The sequence below is a fragment of the Diaphorina citri genome, unplaced genomic scaffold, assembly GCF_000475195.1.
Source record: "Diaphorina citri unplaced genomic scaffold, Diaci psyllid genome assembly version 1.1 scaffold339, whole genome shotgun sequence".
Taxonomy (NCBI): domain Eukaryota; kingdom Metazoa; phylum Arthropoda; class Insecta; order Hemiptera; family Psyllidae; genus Diaphorina; species Diaphorina citri.
This window is the reverse complement of record NW_007377774.1, coordinates 102,246-122,612: the sequence shown is the minus strand read 5'-3', so window position 1 is coordinate 122,612 and position 20,367 is coordinate 102,246. Positions and strand designations below refer to the sequence as shown.

At 37.4% G+C, this 20,367-nt stretch overlaps 1 protein-coding gene across 1 annotated transcript in view; it reads right to left on the bottom strand.

Annotated features, from left to right (window-relative positions):
* Window positions 1-243: 243 nt before the first annotated feature.
* The window catches only part of LOC103507746, a 31,049-nt gene continuing 10,925 nt past the window's right edge, over window positions 244-20,367 (bottom strand). The window contains exons 5-6 of the mRNA XM_008472247.3: window positions 2,901-3,173; window positions 244-378 (exon numbers count right to left, since the gene is read on the bottom strand). Coding sequence (XP_008470469.1) covers window positions 244-378; window positions 2,901-3,173 — 408 coding nt within the window. The remainder of the gene's footprint in view (window positions 379-2,900; window positions 3,174-20,367) is intronic.

Here is a 20,367-nt window from a genome sequence, read left to right as displayed (position 1 = left end):
ATGCCAGATTTATGTCGAGACACCTTTCACAGCCTCGCGAAGAAAAAAGCTTAGCGTTGTATGTTGTATTGTAAGAGCAGTTATAAGTTACGTTTTGTATTAGGCTTTCAAAAATGGAGCACAAAAGAGCGAAAGGCACCACGGTCTGAGAACTAGTCAGGGAAGCGAAAAAGGAAGAAGAGAAATAAAGACCAGACAAAGTTCAACAAAATTTAACGAAACCATTCGCAAAGTGGAATTCGCCTACGTGCCCCTCAGCAGGAATGGAGAGGCATCAAACGATAGAGATAGGGTATGTGGAATTCCAAACTCTCCCTTCCTCTCAGCAACCTGCTCAACTATCTCCAGAGCACCTAATCTAACTTTCTCAAAAACAATCTGGAGAAGAAACCGAAGAACAAAAATAGAAAGAAAAAACAAAGGCAGAAAAAGAAAGTTTTCTCCGAGAAAATATTTCAAATCCAAGGCAGAAGGCAGTGAGAAAGTCCCGTGAGAAATATAAAGCTTATAATATATGAAATAAGATATTTATTTCCTAATAGATCCCTGCTGAGTTTAAAAACTCTGTTTGGAACACCTTTCGTTCATACTAGTAATTCGAAAAATGTATCTCTAGTTCTCTACCGAACATATTTATTTCCTAATAGATCCCTGCTGAGTTTAAAAACTCTGTTTGGAACACCTTTCGTTCATACTAGTAATTCGAAAAATGTATCTATCTCTAGTTCTCTACCGAATCTATTTGCTCAATTCGGTGACTGGAGAGAGTTGGTACAAGAAACGCTCAAAATACGAGTGCTACCCACAACTGTTTTACGATTCAGCAGATGAGCAGAAATCTTTCTATTTGAGCAACATTGGGTAACCCATAAGGGCATCATTTCCAATTGCTGCTGTCAAATCTCGGTTGCCACCATGCCACCAAGACTCTCAGCTTGCTTTTCTTAAAAACCTGTTGATTTATTTGAGTTATGGTTTATCTTGGCTGGACTGAAAATAAAACAGAAAGGAAAGATAAAAAAGAAAATGTTAGAGAGAAAAAACCCTCATAAGAATACGAGTAAGTACTGAAAGTAAGTAGGTAGTGCTTTATCCGTTTTCTTAAATCCTAGTCCTTAGCGAGCAAGAAAGTAATGAATCAATGAACAATTTCTTTGCTAATCACTTCAACACATGTTTTTCATGACTTGAGTTGCCAAATTTTAATATTACGTCACATAACTTTCAAGCTTCAGGTTCACAACACTAGGGTCAGTCAGATTTTAATAGCCTGTTGTTGCTATGATGGTACATTTGACATCTACATACCAAATTTCAAGTCTCTAGCTCTTACCGTTCTCGAGATATTTTGTTTACAGACAGACAGACACACAAAATTTCGTGTTGCATCCTTGTCACATTTGACAGCCAAATTTCAAGTCTCTAGCTCTTATTGTTCTCGAGATATTTTGTTTACAGACAGACACGGACCAATGGCTGAAACTTTGGATTTAGGCTCTAGGGACCTCAAAACGTGTTTTGGCACTAAAAACTGACCATCGAAAATTTGACCCGATTACATTACTTTCCTTCCTATAGGATAAGGAAAGTAAAAATGTATCTCTAGTTCTCTAACGAATCTATTTGCTCACTTCGGTGACTGGAGAGAGTTGGTACAAGAAACGCTCAAAATACGAGTGCTACCCACAACTGTTTTACGATTCAGCAGATCAGCAGAAATCTTTCTATTTGAGCAACATTGGGTAACCCATATGGGCAGCATTTCCAATAAAATTGCTGCTGTCAAATCTCGGTTGCCACCATGCCACCAAGAATCTCAGCTTGCTTTTGTTAAAAACCTGTTGATTTATTTGAGTTATGATTTATCTTGGCTGGACTGAAAATAAAACAGAAAGGAAAGATAAAAAAGAAAATGTTAGAGAGAAAAAACCCTCCTAAGAATACGAGTGAGTACTGAAAGTAAGTACCTAGGTAGTGCTTTATCCGTTTTCTTAAATCCTAGGCCTTAGCGAGCAAGAAAGTAATGAATCAATGAGCAATTTCTTTGCTAATCACTTTAACACATGTTTTTCATGACTTGAGTTGCCAAATTTTAATACGTCACATAACTTTCAAGCTTCAGGTTCACAACACTAGGGTCAGTCAGATTTTAATAGCCTGTTGTTGCTATGATGGTGGTAGGGTAGGGGTTACCCTTATTGTTCGCAGGTACAAATTACTTCTCCTTATGAAGGCACATTCCATTCCATTCTTAGTCCATTCTATTCTTGGCCTATTCAGGACGTACGTAACGTAAGCCTTACATAAAGGTTGGGAGTCGGGACACACATAAACGCACCGAGCTCTCACCGCGTTCTCCCCAAGTCTTAGTCCATTCTATTCTTGGCCTATTCAGGACGTACGTAACGTAAGCCTTACATAAAGGTTGGGAGTCGGGACACACATAAACGCACGGAGCTCTCACCGCGTCCTCTAATAAGGAAGAAAAAGTAGAAGAAGAAGTTGAAGAAGATGGCGCAGATGAACAAGAAGAAGACGGCAAAAAATATATCACGAAGACGAACAGTAAGGAGGAGAAGAAGAAGAGGGAGGAGGAGGAGGAGGAAGAGGAGAAAATAATAGATATATAGGTACCTAAGATCTGTCGCGCGTCGTTGGCAAAAAGATGACAGAAGGAAATCGCAGGTACAAATTACTTCTCCTTATGAAGGCACATTCCATTCCATTCTTAGTCCATTCTATTCTTGGCCTATTCAGGACGTACGTAGCGTAAGCCTTACATAAAGGTCGGGAGTCGGGACACACATAAACGCACCGAGCTCTCACCGCGTCCTCCCCAAGCAGAGTCCGCGATACGGATGACTGTCGGTGACGGTGGTAGGAGATCACACTTGACTTGCCAGACACCGCACCCAGCGACGGCCGTGCAGAACAGGGAATTTCCGCACTTCTACAACAAGGTGTTTCGCTCTCCAAGTTTCAAGAGCCCGCACCGTCACCGTCAAAAAGTCTGTGACGGTGTGGTAGTGCGATCTGCGATCTCGGCGTGGACACGGCTGTGGTGATGTGTGTTCAAATGCCTTGATTTTCCTTCTCGGTGGTAGGAGATCACACTTGACTTGCCAGACACCGCACCCAGCGACGGCCGTGCAGTACAGGGAATTTCCGCACTTCTACAACAAGTGTTTCGCTCTCCAAGTTTCAAGAGCCCGCACCGTCACCGTCAAAAAGTCTGTGACGGTGTGGTAGTGCGATCTCGGCGTGGACACGGCTGTGGTGATGTGTGTTCAAATGCCTTGATTTTCCTTCTCGCCATAGCACGTCCTACACACGGATCGGTGTTGTTTGTGTGTCCCTACCTTAACATAAAGTTAATTGCTGGTAATATTGTGATATCCACTAGAGTTGTGCCATGATTTATACCTACATAACATGAAGTGTGAACATTATTTTCTTTCACATACGAGTATAAGTATCTAAGTACCTAACTCCTACGTAGGTGCTTACTCCTACACATGCCTAGTTGTTAACAGTAGAACTAGAACAAACATTATCGTGGTAAGTACTCAAGTAAGAACCCTGTTATTAAAAGTATACGTACTTAAACGTCCAGCGTAATGTTCGAAAAACTTAATCGCTTTGTGCGGACCTAAGCACCTACCTTCATGAAGTAATTTTCTAAAGTACATTCTTACCTACTGGTGGGCTAAAAGGTCTGCAGTAACACATTAGTCTAATAACAAACATACTTAGTTACTTACCGTTACCTACCTCACCTGATGGGGTTCCATGTTTCCTCTTATCAAGGTGGCATGTTAGAATGTCATATACTTTTTCAAAATCCAAACATGCCCTCCAACAACAGCTCTGTGCAAAGGACTACAAAATTTGCGTAGAAAAGAGGTTTATTTTGTTTTATTTTTATTTATTTTTTTTTTTTTTTTTTTTTCGTTCGTCTTAAAAAGCCTTGGCATAATGTAAGAAAGGTTAAGTTTCCATCAGGAGTTTGAAGATGGGGCATGTGTGGGGGGATTGGAAATTGCCATGTACTCTCAGTAAATTTTCAGTTTTAAGTGTTTTATTTTCAGTGGCGGTCTTGGAGTGGGGTGAAATTGTTCAAGTCCGTGCTCCGTGGGAGTGTCGATGGTATCTTTTCACTCGTGAAAACTTCCAGAAGTTCAAAAGAAATCTCCATTAAATGGAGATTACTTCTGTTACAACAAGTTTATCAAAGAACTTCTGTTGCTTTCATTGTAGGTAGATCGACAAAATCCGAAAAGGTGACAAAACCCGAAGTGGTAGATCGGGAATGCGGATACTCGGATAAGCATCTCGAGTACCTATTGTTAGGAGGCTACGTCCGAACAATATTACAAGCATTCTCAGGGGTTGACAACTGTGAAATTGTAGACCCCAGCCTCAGTAAATTGAGATATGTATTGAGACAGCTTGGCTCACCATCACCACCTTAGTAGGTATTGTCAGTTTTCAATCAGCCTAACCGGTCAAATTGGGACATCCAGAACGACTTTAGGGATATTTTTTCAAAAGGAAATGCAAAATGGATTCCACTAAAAGAGCCATATTGCGCTACGGCTCTACACTTTACGTTTAAACGACTACAAGTAAAGCGTTGCTTAAAAGCTATTTATCTCCATCCAAATATACCATGGGAGTATGGACAGGGAAAGCAAAAGACGCTTTTATTTACACTTCCCAGATTTTTTTTTTTGGGTGTGTGGACAGGGGAAGAAAAAAACGCTTTTTTTTTCCACTTCCCCGATTTTTTTTTTTTTTTTTTTTTTTTTTACAACATTAGGGGACAGAATGAAAATCACTTAATAGGTATCCAGCATTCCAGCAATATTCGAATTAGAGGTGTTGGTGCGTTTGTCTTTGGATTGCGTTTGTTAGGTTGTACCTACCTAGATTGGCTCGATGGATTCTCGTCTTCTTTTTAACTCATTCTCTGTCGTGTTTAGAGGAAACTCAGAAGATTCAGGAGATATAGTTCCAAAGACAACAGGTGACATAACACTCCAGAAACCTCCGGATTTCCACTCCCACTATTTGTTCAGACCATGATCCAATCACAGTAGGTAGGTATACAGTTTCTCTCTATTGGCCAACCTCCTGGCTAGGATTGCCAACTTTTTTTTTTCGGTATATACGGTACAAACTAGCAAAATGGTGAAAATATACGGATTTCCCGATTTTTACCCGGAACAAAGGCTCCCCATAGAAGGACTTATCCAAACCTAGTCGACCTATATATCAAATTAAAGGTCTTTTTACCAGGAACACGAAAATGGTGGTGCCAATTTTGTCCAGAAAACCATAAAGCCAAAAAACCAAAAAAACTGGTTTTGGGGGGATACGTTATACATTCGTACTAGTACGTTACTACCTACACTACACTACCTACTTGACTCGCGGGTTTTTGTGTTTTTCGTACGTACGTACCTACCTGTCTTTTTAAACTTTTTTTTTTTTGTAATTTTTTCTGTTTATTAGTCAGTTCCCGTATTTTCCATAGATTTGGTGTGTTCCGGCGGAACATTTGATTTTTGACAAAAATACGGATTGTTTCGGGAAATAACGTACGGTTGGCAACCCTACTCCTGGCAAATCTTTCAATTCTATTAGAGTTAATAGAACAGTCAAAAGTGGTCCATTCTAGCCCCAATCCCCTGTATCCCTTCAGATCCCCCTCCACTCATAGCACAGTCAAAAGTGGCTCATTTCAGCCCGATACAGTCAAAAGTGGCTCATTTCGGCCCGATACAGTCAAAAGTGGCTCATTTCGGCCCTATTTCCCCGGCTGTTTGGACAATGAATATAAATCAGTTCTGACCTCTATTTTATCCACCTCTTCTCCTCTTATCCCCCTCCCCTCCCAGAGCAATTTTACTATCGTGATCTCTGAACGTATTTTGCAAAAATAAAATAAAATAAAAATAAAAAAAAAAATCTCATTTTTTCTCCCCTTGACCATAAATCGAGTTTTATTTTCCTCTTCACCAGTATAAAAATGTTTGAATTTTTTCCCCGTACTTTTTTTTTTTTTAAACAACGTAATTTTGTCATAAGTCATTTTACGTTATAAGAGCACTGCTCTGCTATGTGTTATAAGTTATAAAGAGCTATGTTATAATAGTTATAATACTCTCCCCGTCATGAAAAACGCTGTAATCGGAAGAAACCTTCGCTGGATATTGTTACAGGCGAAATTGGATTGTTGGGAACCGGGAAATTGAGGAAACTGGTAATTTTGAGAAAATTTTTGTCCAAAAGTTTTACGTTATAAGAGCACTCCTGCTATGTGTTATAAGTTATAAAGAGCTATGTTATAATAGTTATAATACTCTCCCCGTCATGAAAAATCCTGTAATCGGAAGAAACCTTCGCTGGATATTGTTACAGGCGAAATTGGATTATTGAGAACCGGGAAATTGAGGAAACTGGTAATTTTGAGAAAATTTTTGTCCAAAAGCCTTTTCAATTGAGAATAATTTAGGTACCTCTGTAATTGTGAGAGAAATCTTGAATGCTCTGTACTCTGTAGTTGGGAAGTTTATAGAGTTCTTGTAGCTCTAATATCTCTATAATTGAGAAATTTCTAGGACATAATTATGGGACCCGAATAACTCTTTTCTGTACCCCATACCCCTGTAAACGAGAAATCTCAAAACAAAGCCTCTCAAATCGGCAAAAAGAAAAAAAAAAAAAAACTTTATCTATAATTGAGAAAATACAGTTTATCTGTCAAGATCTCAAAAATCCAGGTTCAACTGTAAAAACACAGATTGGAATATTAGAAAGGTTTTGCTATTTTTTTTATAAACGACTGGCAATTTATAAGGGATTTACACAGTTTTCTTTAAATAGGTATCGCCAATTTATAGATGTACAAAGGTACCTGTACCTATTTACTATAGCTGACAGTTTTACCTGTACTTGGAATTTATGAAGAAACAATAGGTAGGTAATAGGTTTTATAGGTACCTACTTTTATGTATCTTAGAACACAATAGGTTTCTATTTTTAGTTTTATAGGTACTTCACCTATTAAGAAAGTAGCAACCTACTTACCTGTTATCTTACATAAGATATACCTACTTGATTTTTTGTTGACCCAAAAAGCAGGGCCTTATCCAGGATTTATGTGATGCTCGCACTCGCACTCACAGTACAAAAACAACCTGATGATTGGAGTCAATAGAAAGCTTTCTTTGGGCTTTGAGAGAGTACTTGGAGCATTATTGATTGTTCAAAAGTGGTTGTGGGTTGCTGGCTTGGCGTGTATTTATGGCATTAGTGATTGTTCCAATGTGGTTGTGTGGATTGAACGGTTCAATAGTTTCGTTTAGAATAAACGGAGGACAATGAACGAACTTGTGGTTACAACAATCCATGTCACATGCACGTAAATATCTAATGGAAAAGGGTAATTTATTAGAAAGGTTTCCGAGTACCCATGCAAGTACGAGTAGATAATATGCTATCTACTTTCAATGAATAATACATCATATTATTATGTTTCCTGTAGGTGGTGGTGCATCACGGTGAACTTGAATAATTGAGGTGCAGGATTTCAAATTTGAGACTTCTCAGACTATGGAGAATAATAATTGGACTCCTGAAATCTTCCATTACCGTGAGTAGAATCGAAATCGGAACCGTGAGCACTGAAATCTTCCATTACCGTGAGTAAAATCGAAAAGGCTTCCTCTCCTTCCTTCTCTCTTTCCTTCCTTCCCAGAGTCTTCCCTCGTGATGTTGGTCCTGACTCCAACATCATATTTCCTCTATTGTTTCTTAAAATTCATCCTCGAGGGAAATAGGTATTATACGCAATCACAAGAAAAATTGGAAGAAGAATAAAATCATTTGCTAGAGAACCTTGAGAACATGAGATTTGAAATGACAACCACAGACCACTTCCGAGAAGACGTCAAGGAATTTGCCCTAGTCAGGATGATGAAGAGGAAGAGGACAAAAGACAACTGCCTGAAGTCTGACGTCACACATCTTTGAACTCTTTCATTAGAACGGAAAATGAAAATTGAATTTTCGACCTTTAACAGGTATTTTTTCGGAGTTTTGACCTCAGATTTGGATTTTTCACTACGTAGGAATCGACCATTTATTAATAAATTTTACCCAAATGCAACTGCTCCATTTCCCCCTGAATATCTCCCTTTCTCTCATAATTTCCCGCTGAATGTTTCTCCCATCCTCCGTTTTCTCCCCGTTCGAAAATTTACGTTTATTTTGCGTCCCGGTTTCCTGTCGATTTCACTACGTTGTTTATCTTCGTTCCCGTTATTTGTCCCGATGACCATTTATCATTTCCCAATGAGAAATGGAGGTGATGCCATTGAAAGGAAGTTGATGATTTCGACTCGTCGGGAGTCGGCAGGTGAGAGAAAAATGGGATAGATCTGTCGGCAGATGAAAAAAAAAAATGGGTAGGTATATCTGTAGGTAAAAAAGTATCTGTAGGTAAAAAAAGTAGATATATTTATGTCAGTACCAGGGCTGTATCCAGGAATCCAGTATTTTGTCGAGGGGGGGGGGTTGGCAATGGGGCTGGATACTCCAAATTTTCGGAGTCTGGCCTATAGTAATAGAGAAAAAACGAAGCCCCTCCCCGTAATATGGCCCTGGTCGGTCGGTAGATGAAAGGAGAAAATGGATAGATCTAGGTATATCCACAGATGAAACAGGTAGATATATTGGGATTCCATTTATTTTACGTTCACTGCACTCTTATTGTTGACCAATATGAACATTGCCTTTATTTATTTCGATGAAATTCAATGGTAAATATTGTTTTGGGGCTTGAATTATATAGGCTATCGACATAGAGACATCAGCGGAGATAGCACCTTGAATGTTCTACTACTGTATCACCAGTTCCCAATGTGTATGGCTGTGTGGTGTGGTTTGGTGTGGTGTGGTGTGGTGTAGTGTGGTGTGGTTGATAGGTATCTGAATGGGTGACTTGCTGTGTGGTGTGGTTTGGTGTGGTGTGGTGTGGTGTGGTGTAGTGTGGTGTGGTGTGGTTGGTAGGTATCCGAATGGGTGACTTGACCCTTTATCTGGGCAATCGCGCGTTTCTGACTTTTAGCGATCCCACTCAGGTTGGGTGCTCGTGGTTAATGTGAGGAGAAGAGTGAGTAGCTTGTCGCCGAAGAGAGGATAAAACTCATGAGTTTTATCCTCTCTTCGTGCACAGTCACTAAAAAACTTAGCAGTTATAATGACGTGACGTCACAGAAGTCTCATCAAAGATAGAGCCAGGTTTCCTTTTAGAACCAAGTAATCTATCAGATAATATACGCGATAAGCCAAGGAAGGACTTATCGTAGAAGCTCCACCTACCTATGATATAACTAGCCAATACCTACCTATGATATAACTAGCCAATACCTACCTATGATATAACTAGCCAATACCTACCTATGATATAACTAGCCAATACCTACCTATGATATAACTAGCCAATACCTACCTATGATATAACTAGCCAATACCTACCTATGATATAACTAGCCAATACCTACCTATGATATAACTAGCCAATACCTACCTATGATATAACTAGCCAATACCTACCTATGATATAACTAGCCAATACCTACCTATGATATAACTAGCCAATACCTACCTATGATATAACTAGCCAATACCTACCTATGATATAACTAGCCAATACCTACCTATGATATAACTAGCCAATACCTACCTATGATATAACTAGCCAATACCTACCTATGATATAACTAGCCAATACCTACCTATGATATAACTAGCCAATACCTACCTATGATATAACTAGCCAATACCTACCTATGATATAACTAGCCAATACCTACCTATGATATAACTAGCCAATACCTACCTATGATATAACTAGCCAATACCTACCTATGATATAACTAGCCAATACCTACCTATGATATAACTAGCCAATACCTACCTATGATATAACTAGCCAATACCTACCTATGATATAACTAGCCAATACCTACCTATGATATAACTAGCCAATACCTACCTATGATATAACTAGCCAATACCTACCTATGATATAACTAGCCAATACCTACCTATGATATAACTAGCCAATACCTACCTATGATATAACTAGCCAATACCTACCTATGATATAACTAGCCAATACCTACCTATGAAGTTGAACGAACGACTTTCTAGTTCTATTAGGTCGATGGTTTTTCCTTTACTAGCAGCTTTAGCCTGTCTGATTGGTTCACCATAGGGTTACCTCGAACGGTTTGTTCAATTGTGGTGTGGCAAATAAGGAAAAATTCTCCTGAAATATATTGGGTACGATTTACGATCGGATTTGGGGGCCCTTTTTCTTAGTTCTACTAGTAGGTATGTACCTACATTAGTGTGAGAGGTGAGTACATCATTTTGGAATTTGTCTGTCTAAATTGTTCTGCTCACTTCCTAGAATGTACACATTATTGGAGATACATACGAAATACGAGTATCAATGCAGGAAAATCCACACGCACGGGGAAAAATTCCTGCACACCTTCATTCTTCTTCTTTCTTCTTTTCACATCGCTTCTAATTTGTCGAGATTTTCGTCTTTGTGTTGTTCAGTTGTTCTTCACTCAACTTCATGTCTTGTTAGGTTTCGCTTATCTCATGTCACGCTTCCAGCCATATTTCTTCCCCCTATTCCCCTATTTCTTCCCCCTGTTCTTCACTCAACTTCATGTCTTGTTAGGTTTCGCTTATCTCATGTCACGCTTCCAGCCATATTTCTTCCCCCTATTCCCCTATTTCTTCCCCCTATGTTGCCTCTCTTCTTCCTCTATCTTTCTCCCTAGTCTCCCCCTTTATTCCCTCTAAATCTTCCACCTCCAAGCACTCTGATTTACTCTTCATTTTTCTTTGTCAATTTACTTTCATGTAGCACTCCGTTTTTGTTCTTTCAAATCTGTGTCATGTTTACGAACGCTCTTGCCATAAATGTTCACTTTACAGGATTCAGCGAAGGAGTGAGTATCTGTTACCGACGTTTTAAATTCGGGTTCATGTAGCACTCCGTTTTTGTTCTTTCAAATCTGTGTCATGTTTACGAACGCTCTTGCCATAAATGTTCACTTTACAGGATTCAGCAAAGGAGTATCTGTTACCGACGTTTTATAGTCGGGGTAAATTTTTGGTTGCTGTCTTCCGGCGATGGAATACTTTTGGTGTATTTGTCATTTAGTTTTCTTGGATTTGTTGTTGTTTTTGTCGTTTGAAGTATTTATTCAAAGTGGAATGAGTTATGTAGACTGTAGCAATCATCTAGCTATAGGTAGTGTCGTTTTCTCAAAGAGCATTAGAATCCAGAATTTTGTTGATTAAAATAATTAGTAGGTATATTAAAATGGACGAGATTTTAAGTGAAACCAAAAATACAAACAATACAATATGAAAATTAGATTAGATGAAGATGAAGTGGTCATAACCTACCTATTAATAAAATTGTCAATGTCCAGATTGTCCAGCAATAAGGCAAGGTTGTGAAAAAGTTACAGATCTTTATCCAAGTTACAGGTTACTGTAATAATTTCTCATATTCATATCTATCGCCTTCCCATCCTAAACATGAATTTGATATCATATTCTCCATATAGGTATTCTATCATGTATCTTTTCTATTATGTATTTTTTCTATCAAGTATTATTTTTCCATCATGATTTTATTGTGAAACTGTCTGAGCTTATTGCCTTTTCCTGATGGGCTTCCACTTACATGTAGGAAATCTGATCGAAGAATAATTGGACATGACTTTCACTTTTACTCGAATTGCATTTATTGCTTATTTATACTTTTATAGACACGTCTGGAATCGCTCGTCTTCCATTATTCTGTACTTTTATTAGCTCTTTAGTTGTCATAATAATAATGGACTTGAACATATCTACTCCAGTTGCTGTTACTTCTGCAGACCTAAATCGATGTGGTCAAGAAGCTCGCCTAGTGATCAGAAGGGTTCAATTCCAGGCGATATAAGCAATTTTATATCCTCAACATTCTTTGATGATTTGACCACAAAAACATCAGCAGTTGATTTTAATACCAAATCAATCAAAAATCAAATCTCAAATTCTTTGTGGTAAAGCAGGGCTTTTTCACAACTTTTGTGGATATCACAGTATTACTAAGTGCCTCCTTTGCAATCAATTTCCACATTTCAATAATCTTTTTGCACTGGTAATGTCGCCACTGGTCGCTATTCGATCAAAGTAGCTACTCAATTGTAATTGTCCTCGCTGGGTGTAGAAGCCAGAGTGTTAAAGCAGGTGACCCTTTTATCACGCCTAGGGTGTTGGGTCGCCAGATTTTGACGACAAAAGCTCTCTTTTTTCACAGGAAAATTTTATATTTTTATTTCCTGCTTTTCATTAGTAGATTCCTACCTATGCTATGTGAATAACGTTTCCGCTTTCCCACATTTTTGTGAGGGTGTCAATATGCTTCTAGGTATAATAGATACCGTGGTAGAAAGAAGTAGGTTAGGTCATAATTTAGCTAGGTACCTATATTTATTTCATCCAACTTATGGTAGCTTAGTGCTTAGTAAGGGGTAGCTCAGGGGTTCGATTCATGCTCAAACTTTATCCTATAAACAGAAGATGAGGTTCGTTCTCAGAACGGCTGGTTTTCTCCCATCCTGTCATCCTTCTCCCTTCGATTTCGGGACAATAAGACCTTTTTTGTTACAGTTCCCTCTATCAAACTTCTTCAATTGGGGGGGGGGAGATTAGTACGTAGGTAATATAACTATCTTTCAAATGTATCCTTGCCTGGGGAAAAATAACACATGTAACCAATTCAAACAATCTATCCTCGCGAGGCTGAGTGCACCCCGAACTCCAAGCACAGAGCCGAAAAAAACCTCGGCCCCGCCGGGAATCAAACCCGGGCCTCCTGCGTGCAAGCCAAGTATGATACCCACTCGGACACGGAGGTTACTGATTTTAGTACCATCTAATCGGTTATCGGTTTATTATTATCGTTCCCAAAACGACCTTTTGCATTTCATTAGACTTTGAGCAATGTTTTCCTCTAAAATAGCATTACATTCGAGAGGTCCATGTTGTTTCCACTTTGGATAATAAAAGCTATCTCGGAAACTCTCAAGAGTGTTTCGGAAACTGTCAAGGGTTGCGATCTTGAAAAGGGGCAACACATAATTCAATCAAAAGCTAAAAGTTTAAACAATACTTGGAGATTGGTGAAAAGGCTTTTAACAGTGAACACTTAAAAAGAGGTGAGGTGAATGCAAATACAATGGATAACGCTACCTAAAATACAATGTACACTACCTAAAATACAACGTATAGATAAAGGAGATAATACAAATAAGCTCAATGTTTACATAGAACTAGAATACAAAATTGTGAAAATAAACAATATTTAAACATGGATGTGATTGCCATAGAAAACCCCACCAGTCTGTTCCTGCTCCCCATCTTATTATTCTGAACCACTTCTTCTCCTAAGAGTTGTCTTCGCCTCCTCAAGGTCCTCTCTCACGCTTCTTCCAACATGCTCACACAACACACATTCTCCTTCCAAGCTCCTCACAAGGTCTCATATACGTTCAAGTGATAGTGCTAATATGCTGTGTAAACACGTACGGGGGAACGCTCCTTCTCCTTGCGTCCTTCCTATGCCATCAAATGCCAGATTTATGTCGAGACACCTTTCACAGCCTCGCGAAGAAAAAAGCTTAGCGTTGTATGTTGTATTGTAAGAACAGTTATAAGTTACGTTTTGTATCGTGTGTTGTTTCCGGTGTTGTTTGTACCTACAGACCTAGTTATGTTTAAGATATATGACTTCTACACTCTCTTTACCTTTACAGGCTTGTGTTTATGTTTTATGTAGATGATCGGAGGCATTTTCATGCTCTTTTGTACTCAGAGATATGAAAGTTCTTGTGTTCATGTAAAAAGCTACGAATGGTTCGTATTAATAATGCAGTTCTGTTATCTTTAAATATGAATAATGAGAATACTTTTATTGCATATTTTATTGCTTGCGTTTTGTATTTGTTCGGTTGAGCATTAACCATGGGAAGTGTTCGAAATATTTTAAATTGTCTATTAGTTTTTGTGATTTAATCATTTAAGCGGTTTTTGAAGAATTTTAACTTTTCATGTTGAAGATCACTGATACTCGTTTTAGAAATATGTATACTCAAACTATTCGAGTCAAATGACAAAATCGTCCGAATTAATCAAGTTTAACAAGGATGAAAATTGTCTCCATTTCTCGCCTAATTTTCACCCTTCTTAAAACCTTGGATTAATCTTTGATCCCAAGGGAAGTGTGAATATCTAAAATTTATTATGTCTCTGTTGGAAATCAAGCAGGAGGTTCTAATAATCTTTTTCCTGTCCCCAGTTACTCAATTTTTATTGAAATTCAGAAAAGTCCCCTCTAGGAGAATTATGAATTAAGTATTTATTATTCATATTTTATTCATTCAGCTTGAATTCGTTTCAAATTACCTACTTTGAAATAAGGCCAGTTGTGAAGGCCGGACGGCCAAATTTCTTCTAAAGTCTATGAATGGAAATTTTAGCCGAATAACCGGATTGATACCATTTAGATTCTCCGGACGGATTTAGGAGTGACCGTCAAAGACCAAACGCTATTATAAAACCCTTGGGATTCCTTCAAAAATTGAAAACTTCTGGAATCATATAGGTGGCAGCAAATTGATGAAGAAGAAATTAAAGTTGTTCAAATAAAAAATAAAGGGTTCTGGAATAAATCTGGAAGCAAAATATGTAGTCAATGAACAAAATAAGTCTCCAAAAATAAGTGAACATCTGGGTTCTTGATGACAGACGACACCGAAGCGAATACAATAGTCCGTCCCCTATACCTTTTATTATTAGTAATAATAAAGGAAGGACGGACTAAAAATAGAGAACGCCTGCTTACGTTTTGTTACTAGCCCTGCTCCTGTGTGGATGAAACTACAAAAAATATTGGTGGTTTGATGAATAAACTATTGTAAAAAAAAATGTAAATGCAATTTCTTTGTGTGAATAATGCAGTTCTGTTATCTTTAAATATGAATAATGAGAATACTTTTATTGCATATTTTATTGCTTGCGTTTTGTATTTGTTCGGTTCAGCATTAACCATGGGAAGTGTTCGAAATATTTTAAATTGTCTATTGGTTTTTGTGATTTAATCATTTAAGCGGTTTTTGAAGAATTTTAACTTTTCATGTTGAAGATCACTGATACTCGTTTTAAAAATATGTATACTCAAACTATTCGAGTCAAATGACAAAATCGTCCGAATTAATCAAGTTTAACAAGGATGAAAATTGTCTCCATTTCTCGCCTAATTTTCACCCTTCTTAAAGCCTTGGATTAATCTTTGATCCCAAGGGAAGTGTGAATATCTAAAATTTATTATGTCCCTGTTGGAAATCGAGCAGGAGGTTCTAATTTCAATCTTTTTCCTGTCCCCAGTTACTCAATTTTTATGGAAATTCAGAAAAGTCCCCTCTAGGAGAATTATGAATAAAGTATTTATTATTAATATTTTATTCATTCAGCTTGAATTCGTTTCAAATTACCTACTTTAAAATAAGGCCAGTTGTGAAGGCCGGATGGCCAAATTTCTTCTAAAGTCTATGAATTGAAATTTTAGCCGAATAACCGGATTGATCCCATTTAGATTCTCCGGACGGATTTAGGAGTGACCGTCAGAGACCAAACGCTATTATAAAACCCTTGGGATTTCTTCAAAAATTGAAAACTTCTGGAATCATACAGGTGGCAGCAAATTGATGAAGAAGAAACTAAAGTTGTTCAAATAAAGGGTTCTGGAATAAATCTGGAAGTAAAATATGTGAGTCAAAGAAGTGAGAGAGAAGTTCGAGTGAGTATTGCGTGACGGTGTCCCATAATTATGGCACCTCCCCTATTTACTACCTTGAACGAGCATGAAATATTAAATCAAATAGGACCCAACCAGGGTCGGCTCTTTGGACCACCCACCCTACTTTCCTCTTCCTCAACTAAAAAGAGGAAAGAAAAAAAGTAGTTTTTTCTAAAGTTTCGATTGAATTATTGATCTTGATTTTACTTGCTCAAAAATTCTTGGACCGCGAATAGAGAACATTTTTGAGAAGTTACCAAGTTTTTACCAAGTTACCAAGTTTCTCACTAATATTCTTCCTGTGATATCTGTAGTACGAAATAACTGGTATTACACTTATGACCCGCCCATGTGATATCTGTAGTACGAAATAACCCACATTACACTTACTATACGACACTACATCAAATTCTCCCTGTGATGTTTATAATATACAAAGTAAGTAGCAAATATTACACTCACTATACGTCACTGATAATTTCGGGAAAGCATCTTTACCAATGTAACAAATTAAAATTTTCTGTAGCACGCCGGATTCGAACCCCGGTCTCCTGATTCGAAGTCCAATGCCTTACCTTAACCAACCATTCCACCACAGAGTTATAAACTTATAAATATACCCACACTATTTTGCAGGGTGAGGGCTAGGGGGGGTTAAAAAAGCTGCTTGTCCCGTATTTTCATCCAATATCCCGTTTTTTTTTTTACGGTTTAGGTCGCTTGTCCCGTTTTGGGCTGAAAATGATCTGGCAACCCTAGTCAATGATCAAAATGAGTCTCCAAAAATAGGTGAACATCTGGGTTCTTGATTTTCTTTAATTTTTTATAGACCAATTGATTTTTTTTCAAAGATAGTTTCTGAATTCAAATTTAATTCAGCAAAATTCAATTCTTCACTTACCTTTGACTATGATGATAGAATAGATCAGGATGAACACCATCTCAATGCTGATCACAGAAAATGCAAACTTCTTACTGTGGATCATGCTGACTGGGATATTGTGACAGGAATTGAATCAGCACTATCACTAGGTAAATATTTGGTTTACTTTTGTGTATAAAATAGTTGCACTCTGATCGTTTTTGAGTCAACCACGTTTAGATCCCACATCTTTTGACAGCATTATCAAATAGTATCACCTGTTTTAATTTTAACTTTTAATAAATGAAATAAAAATATATTTGTACCTAGATAAATTTCAGATTCGTTTCAGAAAGCCTAGAACGAATGAAATAAAGAATGGAATATGTTATTGTTTTGTTAATGGAATAGTAACATAGGTACCTAGTAACAATTTCATCAACAGGTTATTCAGTGGCAGCAGTTTCAAATTAGTAATTCAATTTCCTGTTACTCTGTTAATTATTTCATTTGAGAGAGGTTAGAGCGGCTTTATTTAATCATTGAATATTATAATTTTTTCAATGTTATTATTTTAAATAATCCACTGAATTGGAATGAAAAGTTTTGTGAAAATTTTAATCCGTGTTTATGCTAATGAATTTTTAGTGTGAGTGCAAATTTCCTATTATCCTCAATGGGTTTGTTGCAATAACGTGTTTTTATTTGTAACCCTTGCAGACGTGTTGCATTAGTATGCGATGAATTTATTGCTACTTCATAGAATTTGGATTTTTTCATTTGAGAATCTGACAGAATTGAAAATTGTCAGATTATATTTAGATTTAGGTATATTCAATAGTTAGTTTGTATGATTTAGAATAGTGTTATTACGATTATACCAGTGTTGAAAGCTATAATCAGAGGAGTACCTTAAAAATACACAAAACTATTGATCAATTTGTTACAGATGAATCAATAGATTAGTAAACAGACTACTCACACAAACAGAAGTAAATAGAAATGAGGATGTTAATTTTACATTATTTTTTCTCGAAATGTATCATAAATACATAGGTATGCTCCTAACTAAAGATTTCGTAAGTTGGTTCCTTTTTTTATATTAATAAATAATAATAAAATAAAACAAAAAAGTTTGATATTTTAAATAATAAAATATTAGAAGAATTTTAAATTTTGCAAAAGCAACTTCAAAATTTCGTAAGGTGCAAACTTTTGTTCGGTGTTGTGGTTCTAGAGATAGAGCGATCAGTGTGTGAACTGTGAAATGTGAATGAGTGAATGGATCTCGTTCTTATAATATAAGATTACTTAACTTCTACCTAAAAATTATATTCCAAGAGCATCCGTGAGGTAACTTAACTTCCAAGCACGTTATTGAGGAAGACAAAAATCAGGGGAATTGGGAAATGAAGATCTTTACCAAAGGGAAAAGGAGTGAAACCGGGAAATCACCTCCCGAAATTTGCGGTGAAAAAAATCGTGACGAAAACGAAAATAAATCGCAACGGATTTCGTTAGGATAAGCAACAGCACGACCGTTCCTGTTGCCGACAAGTCAAAGACTGAAATTCGCTTTGAAACATTGATTTCGGAAAATCTAGAAAGCAGACGAACTGAAAAACGTTCGGAAAAAATATTTCTGACGTTTATACAATTATTCCCGCCCGAAGCGCAGGCGTGGGATAAAAAGGAAACTTACCTTTCATTAGATGTTAAAGGCTGGTGTATTAACGTTATTATGGGAAGTTGTTGAGTCTTTGGGTGAGAATGAGAAGCAAATAATGCTGAAGACAATAGTAAGGGGTGTTGAGTTTACCTTTCAAAGGCCTTTTATCATCTATAATGAATACCAAAACAATGAAATTGTCTTTCGTCCCCCTCCCCAGGGGACTGTTAGACGTATTAGTGCTCTCATTCTATTGACCAACTGACCTGGCTAATTCTAACAAGAACGAAACGTGTCCTAGACTGCTTGAAGGTGTAGGCCGTAGGCCAACGAAATTTAACTTTTTAAGAAGATTGATAGAGTTAACTGTAGGTATAACGACAAAGGTTTTATCGTCCCGAGATTGAAAAGAGTACCTAGGAGGATGAGGACAAGATAGGAAAAAGCCAGCCGTTCCGTTGTTCCGAGTACAAAAATACGAATGTTAGCTATCTGTTAAAGATAAAGTTCGCCCCGGGTGGGAATCGAACTCGCGACCAACCGCTTACAAAACAGGCGCGCTACCGTACAAGCTAACTGGGCTGGCACTTATCCTAGAAGTTCTAAAATTATGTAAACTAGAAAATTCTTCAGTTGATTGTAACATTTCTTGGAGCGAAATTTGAATAACAAGTAAAATATTCCTTGAGAAATTTCCTTCACAAAGAGGTAAAGAACCGAGAAGAAAGGAAACTTGATTTTCCTTTGTTTTTCGTCAACCTATTTTTCGCGGGCAGCCATTTTTTCGTGATGACGTCAGTTCATGCGAGGTCGTAAACCATGGCTGCTTCAACGTTATTTTTTTGCGACCTTTGAGCGACATTTTAGGGGATTTAGGGACCGTTTTGGATGTTTTTGAGTGCGCCAATGCACTTTTTGGGTACTTTTACATCGGAATAGGACTCTACCTCGAAAAAAATTGTCATTTGGTTGAGCCCCATTTTGTTATTAGGTGCGGTAGAACGCCTAGAACTTTGTTGAATATGCAATGTGTAAGAAAATAAAAATTAGTGGAGATGTCAAGTTACTGCTTCTAATTTTGTTATTAGGTGCGGTAGAACGCCTAGAACTTAGTTGAATATGCAATGTGTAAGAAAATAAAAATTAGTGGAGATGTCAAGATTCCGCTTCTAATTTTGTTATTAGGTGCGGTAGAGATTTTTTGTTATACCTACCTACCCAGATGAAAATTTTAGCACCAAGAGGTACCAAGTACCTACCAATACCAATGTTTTAAAATGTCTGGGAACAAATCAAAATCTGACCAATCAAGGGTTGAAACTGGACTAAATCCTTACAATGCCCCCAAAAACATGTCTAACTGATGGGTTAAAAATGTTCAAATGGGAACCAACCAAACCGTTATGCAAATGAGAGAACCTCCATTATTCCGACTATCTCATAGGTCATTAAGATTAGGGCAGTTGATATCTGAAGTTCCCTCGTACAAAGTCAAACGGGGGAAATTGCCTTTTGTGTTCCAGTCTTCCAGTTTAGAGGATTTTATCAGTTGATCTATGGAAGACTCCGTATCTAATAAGTATAGTGGGTAGTGGATATACAGTGTTTAAATAGATTTCCAGATTTGAGAGTTTTGAGACTCTATTTTGTAGTATAAACAGGTACAAGTACCTTTAAGGAGTAGGTACCTATGTAAGTATTATTTATCCATTGTTCTTCTTATCAGCTCTGTATATCGATAAGTCTTACAAGTTGGGGATATTCCCGAGTTACAGATGCCCAAAATTTTATTTAAATTCTTTCTGGAAAATTCCGCCACAAGTAAGTACCTACCTACTTGGTCTTCTTTTTCTTCTTCTTCTTCTTCTTCTTCTTCTTCTTCTTCTTCTT